The sequence below is a fragment of the Eubalaena glacialis genome, chromosome 11, assembly GCF_028564815.1.
Source record: "Eubalaena glacialis isolate mEubGla1 chromosome 11, mEubGla1.1.hap2.+ XY, whole genome shotgun sequence".
NCBI lineage: Eukaryota > Metazoa > Chordata > Mammalia > Artiodactyla > Balaenidae > Eubalaena > Eubalaena glacialis.
The window spans coordinates 43114912-43129683 of NC_083726.1; the positions used below are offsets into that span (position 1 = coordinate 43114912).

At 34.3% G+C, this 14772-nt stretch overlaps 1 protein-coding gene across 3 annotated transcripts in view; it reads left to right on the forward strand.

The window, feature by feature from the left end:
• Positions 1–14772, forward strand: part of OSBPL8 (oxysterol binding protein like 8) — a 192660-nt gene that overhangs the window by 130659 nt on the left and 47229 nt on the right. For all 3 annotated transcript variants that reach the window (XM_061206700.1, XM_061206701.1, XM_061206702.1), the window contains 5 exons: positions 2973–3043; positions 8973–9050; positions 10873–10974; positions 12397–12600; positions 14672–14756. In XM_061206700.1, coding sequence (XP_061062683.1) covers positions 2973–3043; positions 8973–9050; positions 10873–10974; positions 12397–12600; positions 14672–14756 — 540 coding nt within the window. The remainder of the gene's footprint in view (positions 1–2972; positions 3044–8972; positions 9051–10872; positions 10975–12396; positions 12601–14671; positions 14757–14772) is intronic.

Consider the following 14772-nt stretch of genomic DNA (forward strand, 5'->3'; position numbering starts at 1 on the left):
CCAGAAGACCCTCTCATGCCCACCCCAGTCAGTTCCTCCTACAACAAAGATAAACCACTGTTCCAACCTCTAGCACCATAGATTAGGTTTGCTAGTTCCTGATCTTTATATAATGGAATCATATGGTATATGATATGTGCTTTTTATTTTGATGGGGAGAGGTGGCTTTTTCTACTCATTATTGTGTTTGTTGTTTTGTGTATTGGTAATTGGTTCTTTTTCATTGCTGTGTATCATTCCATTGTGTGAATATAATGTATTCATTTATTCTACTATTAATAGTCATTTGAGTTGGCTCCAGATTTTGCTGTTACGAATAAAACTGCTATGAACATTTTTGTACCTGTCTTTTAACGGACATGAACACATTCATCTCTGTTGGGTATATCTGGGATCAGAAGTGCTCTGTCTTAGAATAGGAGCACTTTCAGCTTTAGGAGATACTGTCAAATAGTTTTCCAAAGTGATTATGCTATTTGTAGTCCCACCAGTAGTGAATAGAGTTCTGGTTGCTCTATATTCTAACCTGTATTTGGATGGTCTTAGTCCTTTTGATCTTAGCCATTTGGGTGGGGATGTAGGTTTCTATCTCATGGTAGCAGTGAGGAGGATAGTAGGAAGAGAATTTACTACCTAATATCACTAATAAGCAAACTTGGTAAAAAGTCATGATCTGAAACTGTTCTGCATTATTGACAATGGTCAATAATGTAGGCTTCAGGATTTTATCTATAATATCACATTTTTAAGAAATAAAGGAGTAATTTTAAATCCCTATACATGGAAAACAAATGAAAGTCTAAGAAGTATTTTGGCTGAGCCCTTTTTGGCTTCTAACAAATATAATACTTTCTCTGACATTTTAAGATAACGATTATTTTTCATGTTTTTAGGAAGCCACCTTTATCCAGTCTAAAGAAAGAGTCCTTCATGTGTTGCTTTTTGCTTTGCTTACCTTGGAATTACCCTTGAAAACTTAGTGTACAGTATGGCAATATTTTCTGTTTAAGGCTTTTGAACACTTTTATAAGGTCATTGCACTTTAAGCTACTTATCTGCTTATTTGCGCTTAGCTGAAACTCGAAGTATTGGACCAGACTTAGCCTTTTGCTTTATCCGCTGTAATTTTAAATAACTTGGAAGTCATCAAGGCCAGCTTTTAAAATAATGATTTGATTTGCTAGTTTGAGGTATAGAAAATCTTGTAAAATAGGATTCATTTATTGGTCTGACATAATATACAACCTATGTTTATGAGTGCCCTTTTTTTGTTTTTTTGTTTAGTTTCATCTTGCTTTTGTATGTGTCCTTTTCCAACATTTGAAACTTTCTGCAAGACATATTTGCATGTTCAAAAAAAGTCTATTCAGATTTGTAACTTCCACTTTGTTTTAATTTACTGTTCTGTTTTTAAAATAATATGTGAATGTAGACACAGTGAAGTGGGCGTTTTTCTTAGTCTAATAAATGGATTGACCTAGATTGAGCTGAAACCAAAACCAAACTAGAGAAATTAAAGTAAAATTCAGTTCTTATGAGAATAAAGGAAAACATCATCTTTTTTCCATTTGTAATATATACTTTTAGAAAATCTTTGTTCTCTTGTACATGTATTTACAAGATCTTTGAAATAATTTGTGTTAATGCATTAGGATTAAGAATTACTTATTACAAAATGTTTATTACTCTGAATAAATATTTTAGAATTCTTAAACTGAATTATGTAACTTTGGTTTGATATACACTAAAGTTTCAAATCCCGGTAAGTTTTCATTTAAAATTCCATGTTAGATTTATGAAACTGGTTTTTTTTTTCCCTCCTTGGTTTTAGGATTGCCTGATCTTTCTCCTTACCAGAGATGGAAAAGAAAATAAAAAGATTCCTTCTTCATATTACAAAAAATAATAATAATAATCAGCAAAATCTCTGAATTAAGAAAATGGAATGGATTTGTTTTAGCTAATATAAATCAAATACAGAAAAAATGAATAAATCAATGAGAATATCTCATTGATATGCTAGAAATGATTTTTAAATGCTTCAGGGACTGATACTACTGATAACTTTTTAAACGCTGCTTTATGAATGATTATATATATTTTTTTATATAGGCTTTTATTGGACTCAGAACAAATAGTTGTAGGGAAGAGTTAATATTACATGTCCTCAAAAGTAGAAAGAACTTCATTAAAATGAGTACCGGCCCTCTTATGCCTGCCACACAAATCTCAGCATTAACGTTTCTCTAATTGTACCCTTACAACATTAACTTGTTAATTGCTTTTGATAGTGCTATATTAATGTGTTACATGATAGGAAAGATGTGTGTATATATCCCAATGTACTCATATTTTAGATTTATCCTTTTAGAATTTATGTAACAATAGTCAGTGACAATGATAATATTAAGGGTCAATGTTCATTGAGTACATACTGTGTGCAAATACTATGCTAATTGCTTTCTATGCATGCTCATTTAATTCTCACAATAAACACATTATTAGATTTTTTTTAAAGTCTGTCCCTCAATTCAGATTTATTTCCCTAGTATTCTTTTATCACCAATTCTGGAGTTGTTTTCCAGTTTGGCAAGACGTGTGAAAAGTATGTTGGGTTGGTTCTTTGTTAGAAAACAGCTAACTGAAATAAAAGTTCCATGAGTCCTGAATTCATGCCAAGTGAAAGAGCAGAGAAGAGGTATTTAGCTTATGTTGATGGGTTCAGGGAAAGACACCAGTGCCTCTGTAAGCCTTGATTTATTCTAAAGAATTACTATACTAGACATGATCCCTTAGTAGTCTTTAAACTATAATAGTTTAAAACTGTATGTTGAGTCTAGGCTTCTTGCACTGATGTATATCAAATATTGTATAGTGTATATTTGAAATTGAATAACTTATGTGCATTTGCTTTTTAATGCCTATATGTGTTCAAATGTGGTAATACTGAAATAATGACTATGTTTTTAAAGGTTTTGAAAGAGGAAAGGAAGACATTTCTCAACACAGAGATGAATCTTCCCTTTCTATGTCAAAGAGCAAGGTAAGCATATTGTTGTCGTCAAATATATGATCGCAACATTTTTCTAATATTTAAGACGAGTGAACTAACACTGAAATCCTATCAGATTTTTATGGGATGTTTTTATGTTGGTATATCTAAACCATGTAGTATATATGAAAAAAGGAAAGTTCCCCTGGGGCTGATTTAGGTTCTGTTGGTTACTTGGAAATATAGCCTATTGGTAACCAGGGTTCTCTCCTGAGTGATAATTGTTCTGGTGTGTCTGCTATAGCAGTATATCTCAGACTGAAGTTCCATGTAGAGAACTAGAGATAGTCAGGGTTCATTGGTTTGTTTTGTTTTGTTTTGTTTTTTAATTTCTAAGTGTTTTGGGTTCATTCAAATGACAATCAAAACATGTACATTTTACCAGTTAAAGGCCAAACATCTCTTGCTATAATAGTGTGCAATTGAAAGGCACTTTCTTAGAATAGGACATAGTTCCCTAAATTAGTAATTTTCAAATGAGATACTTGTACATATTCTTAAGTCTGTTGAGAATTTTGTCTTTAAGAGTACTATTCAAATTTTAAAAGTATTGTATGATGCATTGACTTCCCTATGGGTTTGTAATTCACTAGATTTTCTATAATTCGTCAATGGATTTGACTTTTGACTGTTATTTCTGGTCAGGTTTAGTAGCAGGAGAAGCTTATGTTTGTGGAATCAAACTTCAATGACTGTAAGAAAATCTTTTTTTTTTTTTTTAATAAATTTATTTATTTATTTATTTATGGCTGCATTGGGTCTTTTTTTTTTTCTCCCTTTGGTGGTTTTTTGTTTTTTTGTTTTTAATTTTATTGATTGATTGATTGATTGATTGATTGATTGATGTGTTGGGCCTTCGTTGCTGTGCGAGGGCTTCCTCTAGTTGCGGCAAGTGGGGGCCACTCTTCATTGCGGTGCACGGGCCTCTCACTATTGCGGCCTCTCCCGTTGTGGAGCACAGGCTCCAGACGCGCAGGCTCAGTAATTGTGGCTCACGGGCCTAGTTGCTCCGCGGCATGTGGGATCTTCCCAGACCAGGGCTCGAACCCGTGTCCCCTGCATTGGCAGGCAGATTCTCAACCACTGCGGCACCAGGGAAGCCCTGCATTGGGTCTTTGTTGCTGCGCGCAGGCTTTCTGTAGTTGCGGTGAGCGGGGGCTGCTCTTCGTTGCGGTGCGTGGGCTTCTCCTTGTGGTGGCTCCTCTTGTTGCAGAGCACGGGCTCTAGGCACACGGGCTTAGTTGCTCCACGACATGTGGGATCTTCCCGGACCAGGGCTTGAACCCGTGTCCCCTGCACTGGCAGGCAGATTCTTAACCACTGTGCCACCAGGGAAGTCCGAAAATCTATTTCTTAAGCTGGTAAATTCTCTGCTATTCTCAGCAGTAGGCTTGGCTTGTAAAACCCTACATGTTTTGTTCCTGTTCTTGTGAGTGGTTGAGAGGATTCCATGATATATTTTTTATCATATTCCATGATATGCTTTACACAGATTTTATTCACACTTAACTTTTCAAGTATTCATTACATAAAGGTCCATCCTGTACTTATATGTATATAAGTACATAAGGTGAAAATTTAGTAGGACTTTGTATGTATATAACATATGCATGAGAAATACCTTTATCGTTTTATATGAGATGCATAATTAACGAGGAGATGATTTATCTTGGTTCTGCCATGGTTAGAAATACAGTGAAATTTATGGAATTTTAAAAACCTATTTTCAAGCAGTTAATACCAGAATTGGTGAATGTATGGAATAGTGGTATTCCTACTCAGAACCCTAAACTCCAGATCTACCTACCACAGCCATCTACATGTAGTCTCTAAATGGGAGGGTGAAGGAGGGGCAGGAGGGGTGGGGAGGACAGGGAGCCTGAAAAGCAAGTTTACATACCTTAATGAAGCAGTGTGCATTAATAAAAAAAAAGGAAACACAGGCTGCACGTTGAGTACAATAGCACCTAGTTGTGTACGAACCTCAAATTAAAATTAATTAAAATTAAATAAAATTAGAAATTTGGTTCCTCATTTACACTAGCCACATCTCAGTAGCTCACTAGCCACATATAGCTAGTGGCTACCATATTGGACTACTCAGATATAGAATATTTCTGTTATTCAGAAGGTTCTACTGCACAGCAAGCATTCACTGCTTTAGGGTCAAAAAAGTGAGTTTGAATCTTGACTGTCATATAATACCTATGACTTCTTAGATGCTAATTATAATGACATTAATAGCTACTTTGTACTAAGAGCTTGCTAAGTGTCTTTTTAACTCTCTTAAGGATACTAGAAGACAGGTATTATTGGCCCCATTTTATTAGTGAACAAACTGAAGCTTAGCGAAGTTAAATAACTCTCAAGGGTCAAAATGGTAGAGCTAGAATTCAAAGTGGCTTCAGTTTTCTTATCTGTACAAAAGAGGTAAGATCTAACTCTCAGATTGTGATACTGTAAGTGCCTCATGAAGTACTTGATTAATAATAGGTGTTTGAGAATTCATTTTTCTTACTTTGAATAAAGAACTACAGTGAATGAATAGGCTTCTTGACATGGTAACTATTTGGTGTAAGTAAAATTGTACTCATTCTGTTATTTTCCAAGAGCTGAATCTTACTGATTCTATCTTAACTTAGATTTAATCTTGGTTTATTCTGTTAGCTTAAGAGATACGTAGTCACTAGTTTGTCCTTATATATTTTAACATATATTCCACTCTGTTGTTTTTCAGAACAATCCTAAGATTTATACATTTATCATCAAACCTTATTCTCATGGAATTCTGAAGATTTTGTTCTTACCTAAGTAACTTTGGGAAGCAAAATCTTGTTATTCCTTCTATGATCGATCTGCATAACTGAGACCATTAAATAATTTTAACCTTATACTTTTATGAATTTGATGCAAAAAGTATCAGTACTGTCATTTTGGTCACTGAATTTGCGGTATCCTTCTTTCCCCCAACCCCCGCCATTTTAAAAATAAAGGCAGTTCCTGTTTCTCATGCACCCTGTAAATGAGTGAATTGGAGAAATCAGTTAATCAGATCATCCCATCTTCCTTTTAACATTTTTAAATAAATTTTTAATTGTCCATCTCAATGAAAGGAATTGCCAGCATGAATAATATTTCTAGTGGGATAAAAGGAATGCTATTACAAGGATAAGGGGTTTCTGAGCCGAGATCTTGACTTGATTCTCCAGCCGTCAATCTGCTTACCTGTAGGTTTGCTAAATCATCTATCTCTTGCTGTAAAAAATATATTTCCTTGGACATTAAAAAAAAAAACAAAAACTTTCCAAATCAAAATATCTGGTAGAGTCATAGTAACTTATCATTATTGTTATTATTCCTTATATCTGCAGTATTTTATAGTTTTCAAAGCAAGTCGAAAGTCTTCTTATATGTTAATGTTCCATTTATCTAAAGGTCATATTTTTATCAACACTTGCAATCTAGAGGATAGTCGCAAACCTGAAACACAATATACCAAGTACTGTGTTAAACACATCATGCACACTACCTCATTTACCCCTCAAAGCAACCCTATGACTTGGTAGGAATATCCTTATTTTATAAATGAGCAACTAAGACTGGAAGAGATTGAATAACTTCCCATAGTTGCACAGCCCTTAAGGTATCATCATTAAAATAGTGGTCAGTAAGTTTATAAAAGGAGAAAACTTAGTTTAGTAAAATATTTCCAACAAAAAAACTGTTTATGATTCTTGGTATTTAAAAGGTAACTTGTTCATTCAGAAAACTTTGGTAGTATTTCATTAAAAAGACTATAGAACTTGGTCACTGGATCCTTTTTTTTTTTTTTCAGAACTAGCTACACAGTATGGCAAGGATTCCTTGAAGTATGTGTGCTGTAATTTACCAAGCTCATGTGACAGCCATCTGGCCTGCTGGTCCCTTATATACTAGAATCGTTTAGGAATCTCCAAGCCAGATCTTGTCATGTCTAGGGAATTAGATTTCCTGTTGTTCATAAAGATAAGTCTTAAATTTGAGTCTAAGATTCTATATGAACAGTTTTAAAAGGTGAGAAATAAATGTGGTGAGATGGCTAAGAGCACGAGACTGAGAATTAGGCACACCGGAGTACAAATCCCAGATCGTCTACTTATGACTCTGTGGCTTTGGGAAGTTATTTAATCTGTTAGTCTTAGTTTCTTTATTAGCAAAAGGAGGAAGTACACCTATCTCATAAGGTTGCTTTGAGGATTAAATGAAGCAGAACATATAAAGTATTTACATAGTACTTGGTAAAGAGTTAAACAGGCATTCATTTTCATTAACTTTTAAGCTAATATTATTAGTATTCTTCACTTAATAGCATCTAAAAAGTACATTATAATACACATTTTCCTATTAAGCTGTGGGAAATAGAAACCATTACATTCCTCTGACAGTAGCCATGTCATCTTTGAGTTTCCAGCGGCAAGGAGAGGACAGGGACCTGTTTGGCTTGAGGACTTTTGTGGAATGGTTTTAGTATCACAATGTATCCTATCATCATGGGAGTAAGCAATATGATGTGTCAAGTCCAGTTCTCAAAGGAGTAACTTTAACAAAAATTTAATTAGGTTAATACCCACCTTCTACATTGAGTGTAGTGTGCAGTTCCCTTCCAGTTCAGCCAGTTATTACCATCAGCATAATAATTCGTATTTTGTACTAAGTAGTGGAGCATTTTTAGAAGAGATGAGCTGCAAGTGCTAGTTTCATTTTCATTGTATTAATTCCGAAGGTATTTATTGAGCCCTTCCTTTTCCCCAGGTAATAGCTGGCTACAATCGGTAAATAAACATGGTCCCTGTCCTCATGGATATTAAAATTGAGTGAGGGAGTTTGTACCCAAAGTTCTTCATCCTTGATCACATCTAGTGATATTATGTAGATCTGGCCATTAAACAGTTGAAAGCTACCATTTGGATCAAGCCCCATATACTTTCCTGGCACTGGGAGTAATGCTACAAACTTTAAGTACCTTCTCCCATGTCTAACAATAGGTAAAAATGAAAATCATAGAACAGTGAAGGAATATGTTTAATTTTGTTGTTCCAGGATTTATAGAAGCAGCTTTTAGTTCTATATTCTTCTACTCTAGTGGAAGAAAGTAGTCTCCTTGAAAGAGTACTGGATTAGGAGACCCAGGTTCTGATTCCTGCTGTTGATTGTTTAGAAAATCAACGTCCCTGAGCCTCCCTTTCATGATTTGTAAAATGGAGATAAAACCACTTGTTATGCCTATTTTTCAAGGTTCTTATGAGGATCAAATTGAAATATCAAGTATAAACAAAGTCTGGAAACAAGTTTAAGACATTAATAATAATTTAGGGACACTGGATAGTTAGGAAGAAGTAGGTGCTAGGAATATTGATTTTTAAACACTGTACAAATTAGGGTGTTTCAGTACTAGTTTCTGAAGATGTTTGTACTTATTCCCTTTGGAGAAGGAGTAGCAACAGGGCAATGTGTGCAGCAACTTGCTAGAAGTTTTTTGTTTTTTAGCATATTTCAACTTAAAAAATTACACTGCTTTGGATACATTTGTCCGAAGAATAACTAAATAATTGTATAAAATAATTGTATTTTTCAGAAATACTCTGAAAAATAGAATGCAAAGATTTACAAATGATCTTATTTAACCTCACATTGTAAATTAATTTATTGATGTTTTTATTTTTGTGTTTTTGTGGCTTTAATGTGGATTAGTTTTCAAACCCAAATACTGTAAAGGGAAAATCGGTATTTGAAAATTGACATTTGCCTAAATCACAGCAGTGAATGGGAAGAATGTCACAAACATAGTTTTAACATTAGTTTTTATGTGCCATATGTGTGTGTAGAATAAGTGGCGGTTTTAATTATTATTTCTGTTTTCTTCATTTCCATGTGATTTCAGTCTGAATCCAAACTTTATAATGGCTCGGAGAAGGATAGTTCAGCTTCAAGCAAGCTTACAAAAAAAGAATCTCTCAAGGTTAGTTTCCACAGTTATGAAATAAGATAAAGAAATAAATATTTGTATTCCTAAAGGAAGAAAAAAAATGTTAATGTTTGTATGGCATGCTGGAGTCAACTGAAAGGACTCTTTGAGGACTGTCCCAGTGCTACTCTGGCCCTCAGCTGGGGTGCGGGTGCTGAGGACTGGATATCTCTGCACAGCTGTACTTGAGTCACGCACGCCACTGTGTTATGGAACACCTGATGGGAAGCTCTGCTGCCCTTTGAAATTTGAGTTTACTAACTGCTAGGTCATGGGCTGAATTTGGCCCACAGGTAGATATATTTTGTTTGACCTACACAGTGTTTTAAAAATTTGAGCCAACAATTACAAGTCCAGATTTCCAGCTTCTCCTAAGAAATAGGTAATACTGGGCCTGCCTTCCAAAATGGCCACAGATCCTGGAGTTTAAGGAACACATGCTTTCCAATTGATTCTTGATTCCCATATAGTCTGTTTTGCCCCTCTTTTTTTCCATATCTGATCCTATACGTATTTGCATTTACAATCCTATATGAAATCTGTTAATTCAAATATGCATATTAACAAAGACCAAAGTCAAAACTTTTTGACTGTATAATTATTAAAATTTTTTGTGTGTATGTAGTCTCTTTACCATTAAATGCAACTAGGAAAATTTTGTGTTTTAGTTTAAAAAAAGCCACTGATTGATAGGTTATCTTCTCCCCTTCGTGAACGACAACAAAGCAATAAATAATAAGATTGCTTCACTGCTGCTTTCCCAAATTATCTCAGGAGTGACTTATGAAGGGTAAAACTTTGATAATTTGAATCAATTAGTTTCAATGTTGTGGTTTCTTAGTTATTTATATCTTATATATTAGTGTCAGAAAAGAGAGAAAAATTGCCAGTCCTAAATAACTACAGCATTGTTTGTGATATGAAAAACTGACAACAGAGTAGATTTCCATCAGTAAGAGAATATATTAAGAAAAATTATAGAAGCAGTATAGCATGGTGCTTAAAAGCATGTCTTTTAGAGCCAGGCTGCCTCTATTTGAATTCTGCCTCCATGAATTACTAACTATGTGATCCTGGGCAATTTACTCTCTGTGCCTCAGTTTTCTCATCTGTAAAATAAGGATAATGATAGTCCTACTTCCCAAGGTTATTGTGAGTATTAAATGAGGTAATACATGTAAAGTGCTTACAACAGTGACTGGTGCGCAGTGTGTGTCCCGTAAATGTTACCTCTTATTATTTTATTCATACTAGGAATCCTATGTAGCAGTTAAAAGAATGAGGTAGACATGGAATGGAAAGAGAATTGAAATGCTCCAAAAAATATTGAATAGGAGAACCTTTTTTATGTGTTCAAAAAAACAAAAACAAACACAAAAGCTGTATATTTCTATAGGTTGTGTACATAGAAGAGGCCTGAAAGGATAGTGTTTTCCTGAAGGTTAACAGTGATCAATTCTGGGAGTCGGAATAGGAGAGGGTATAATAAAAACGGCTTTTAGCTTTGTGTTGTTTGAAATTTTTACCATGAGTTTGTATTCATGTACTGTGTAATTTTAAAAACGTAAAATTCTTTAAAAATATACAGAGAACTGGACTAGTGATCAGAAAAACTAGATTCTAACCTTGCTTTTCTAAAAATTTCTACCAGCTCTTAAAAAAAAAAAGTTCTGTCCTAAGATGCTAGAATTCTAAAAGAGGTTTAGAATTTTATTTTAGAGTGTAAAATTTTTTACATTCTATGGAGCTAAAAAATTGGAGAGAAATTGCCTATTTCTAAAAAATTTTAAATTTTTCTATTATTTCTATAAAATAGGTACAAAAGAAAAATTACCGAGAAGAAAAGAAAAGAGCCACAAAGGAGTTACTCAGTACAATCACAGATCCCTCTGTTATTGTTATGGCTGATTGGTTGAAGGTCAGTTTGTATTGACTCTTGAATTCAAATGCTGGATATTTATCAACTGGAATAGGAAAGCCCAAAGTGCACCTAAAAGCCTGCAAGACAAAAACATCTCCTAGATTGATTGTTTTTCACTGATGAAGAAACTATTAATTGTATCCCAGAGGATCTATGTTCCAGCCTTAATGGAGAGAAGAAACCTTAATGTTGTCTCTCTTGACAATAACATCAAATATGGATAGCAGTTCTTTTAAAAAGGCTTTTTGATTTGTGTGACATGTTATAGTCTAATCCAGGGGTCCCCAACCCCCGGACCACGGACCAGTACCCGTCCGCGGCCTGTTAGGAATCGGGACGCACAGCAGGAGGTGAGCGGCGGGCGAGCAAGCGAAGCTTCATCTGCCTCTCCCCATCGCTTGTGTTACCGCCTGCACCATCACTCGCATTACCGCCTGAACCATCCCCCCTCCTTGAGGAAAAATTGTCTTCCACGAAACTGGTCCCTGGTGCCAGAAAGGTTGGGGACCACTGGTCTAATTGATGTGCTGTAAAGAAATATTTTGTTTGCTGTTCAAATTATCATTTAGTATTATTGTAGACTTGGTATATTTGCATTTTGGAGAAGATATGAGACAAAGTTAGTGTAAAAGTTACCATTTGAAAAGCATTGATTTTCAGAACAACATACATATTGCTATTTCTATTCCTTATTCTTTTAACCTCTGGTTATTTCCACTTATTTTTATTTTCTGTCATCTTAGTCACTCTATCCTCTTTATCATTCTTATCTGTAGGATATTTGGTAGGAATATTTTAGACTAATGCTAACTTTGAGAATGGTCTTGTAAGACCCTGACTCCCAGGAAGTTTTAGTACCTGGCTTTCACCTAAAAATCACCCCAGCACTGAAAGCTTTCCACCTTCCCCAAGGGTAGGTACAACCTCCAACCTAAAATCCTTATGGGATCTGTCATGGAAGTTCTCTTACTAAAATAGAAGTCTAGTGATAGTTTCCTTGATAGTTCAAGTAGTACAGGGGTCTTCTTCAATATTATTCTGAAAACACTTTCTGACTTACATTGGCTCTACTTACTAAGTCTTTAAGCTCCAGATCTTGGTACTAGGAAAGTATATTTTAATGGCCCCTCACCTGGCCAGGAAGGTTAGGAAAACCATTCTACTTGGTACATTATTTTGAAATTGTTGATGCAGTCTCCCACTAGAATTTAAGTTCCTCAGAAGCAGGAGTCATGCTGTTTTCACATTTATTTCCAGTGCTTGCTATTTAGTAGCTTAACAAACATACATCTAGTGAATTTAAAGTGTACACTTTATGGAAATTTTAGATTAAAATACCCTATTTGCCTCTATTTGGTTAGTATCTTGTGGAGCAGAGAAACAAAGGTTTATTTCTTAAATAAACTTATATTTTTGTAGATTCGTGGTACTCTAAAGAGCTGGACCAAATTGTGGTGTGTGTTGAAACCTGGTGTGCTACTGATCTATAAAACCCAAAAAAATGGTCAGTGGGTAGGAACAGTCCTTCTGAATGCCTGTGAGATCATTGAGCGTCCATCAAAAAAGGATGGCTTTTGTTTTAAACTTTTCCATCCTTTGGAGCAGTCCATTTGGGCAGTGAAGGTAAGTAAGCACTTGTTTTATAGGTGAGAGGTAAAGATGACAATCTATAAGTAGAACTGAGATAAATCAATGAATGATTAATGATTGCTGTCCTCTGCCAGAACTTATAAATTTGTTTTTGTCTTCAATCACATTATTCCTCTTTCTGTTTCTACCCACAATGAAATGTGCACCAAAATGCTTAGTTTACCTTTAAGATCTAACTTAAAAATTTCTCCAGAAAATGCTTCGCAAATTTATATTGTACCTTATTACCTCCTGTCTGTAGGGATTGTTTGTACTGTTCTTTTACTTTGCAATTACCAGCTTTGCTTTGTAATATTGTATCCTGTTTACTGTGAGTGTTTTTCTCTTTATCAAATTGTCAGACTCCCTAGAACAGAAGCTGCCATTTATTTTGGTGGTCTTTCCTGTAGTGATGTAAATATGTGATAGGAAGCCTATAAGCAGAAGCAGTCCTACATATTTTTGAGAGGCAGCTTTCTTTGAAGATGGAGCTCTAATGCTTTTATAACTAAAAAGCATTACCCTGGTCACTCCTTGTTTTAAAAACAAACAATCAAGAAAATAGAAATGCTCTATTTGATAAACTATTATACTAAGGAATTCTACAAACAGTAGACAGGCAGTACATGCTAACTGAATAAATGAGTCTAGCTTAAGTTTTTACAAAGCGATCATTGTTTTAGTTTCTAAAGTCAATTACACTTGGATAAAGGTTTTAGGACTCCTCCTTTAGGTAAACAACCTAATTGAGATTAGAACTAAAAGTAGCTTCAGCTTTTTAATTTGTTGGGTATTGCTTAATTAGGCAATATACATACACCTAGGAAAAGACCTGGATTTTTAACCTTTATTTCAGTAGTCTGGAATCATAGCAGGAATAAATTTAGGATTACAGAGTTAGTTTTATTCTGAGATTATATACTTCCCACAGGGGAAAGAATTTAACCCATGAAACCTCTGGTATTTCTGTATCATGTCATTCTGAAGTGAAAAAAAATTACTTTCAAAATCTTTTATATGTATATTATTTATTCTTTACTACTATTTTTAGGCATTGTAAGAATTATAATGAATTTTTAAATCATTAAAAAATACTTTAAATGTCAAGTTATTTCATTTCAAATATTGGCAGGAGGGAAATTTGTACAATTATATGAACATCAGAATATTCTTCACAAGCAAAACGTACTTAGGACATTGTTTAAGCAGCTTAAAAGTCAATGTCTATGATTAGGAAAGAGTAATGTTTATAAATTTTTACTTTGTGTCAGGGACTCTTTTCAGCATGTTATATGGAATCTTTTTTTAATTCTCGTACCTGTAAGGAGGATACAAATTTCCCCCATTACCCAGATAAAGAGATTGAGGCCTAAAGAGGTTACTTAAGTAATTTTTCTAGTATGGAATCAGGATCGAAACCCAGGCAGTCTGACTCAAGGTCCTACTCTATACTGGTTCTAGGAACTAGACCATAAATTATAAAGCCATTTGAAAATACCCAAGGGATATTATAGGATTTGTTAAAATCGTATTGATTTATTTCTACTTTTTTTATTTTAAATGTCCATCTTTACTTCCTAATGTTTATGCTTCTTAAAATCCATTTTACTCTTTGATCTGACAACTTAAAAAATTATTTTTTCCTGGACCTAGTAAAAATTCATTTCTCTTTTTCTTATAAGTTCCCAGCTGTTTCTTTAGGCTTCCAGAAATTTAGTATTTCTTATCTAATAGTTTCTGTGGTATGGAAATTCTCTGTTAAATTAAAATTTGGTCTCGTATGGGAAATTTTAGGTTTCTCTTTAATATGTGAACAATATGCAGAGATAATGCTTAATGTTAACTATAAGTTCAGTTTTCTGGTAAGGAGGTAAATTTTGTGAAAGAGGAAAGCTTTCCTCAGTACTTAACATTTGCTTTCTCAAGAAGCATGAAATTAAAGCTTGTTTGTTTTTAAAAATTATAATCCATGCCTCACTTAGATTATTACAGATAATAATGAATAATATAAAGTTGAGATCTCATAATACTGTACACCATTTATTTTGTTTATTCTGCTTTTAAGGGTCCAAAAGGTGAAGCAGTTGGATCCATAACTCAGCCCTTACCTAGCAGTTATTTGATCATCCGAGCTACTTCAGAGTCAGATGGTAAATACAAATGATG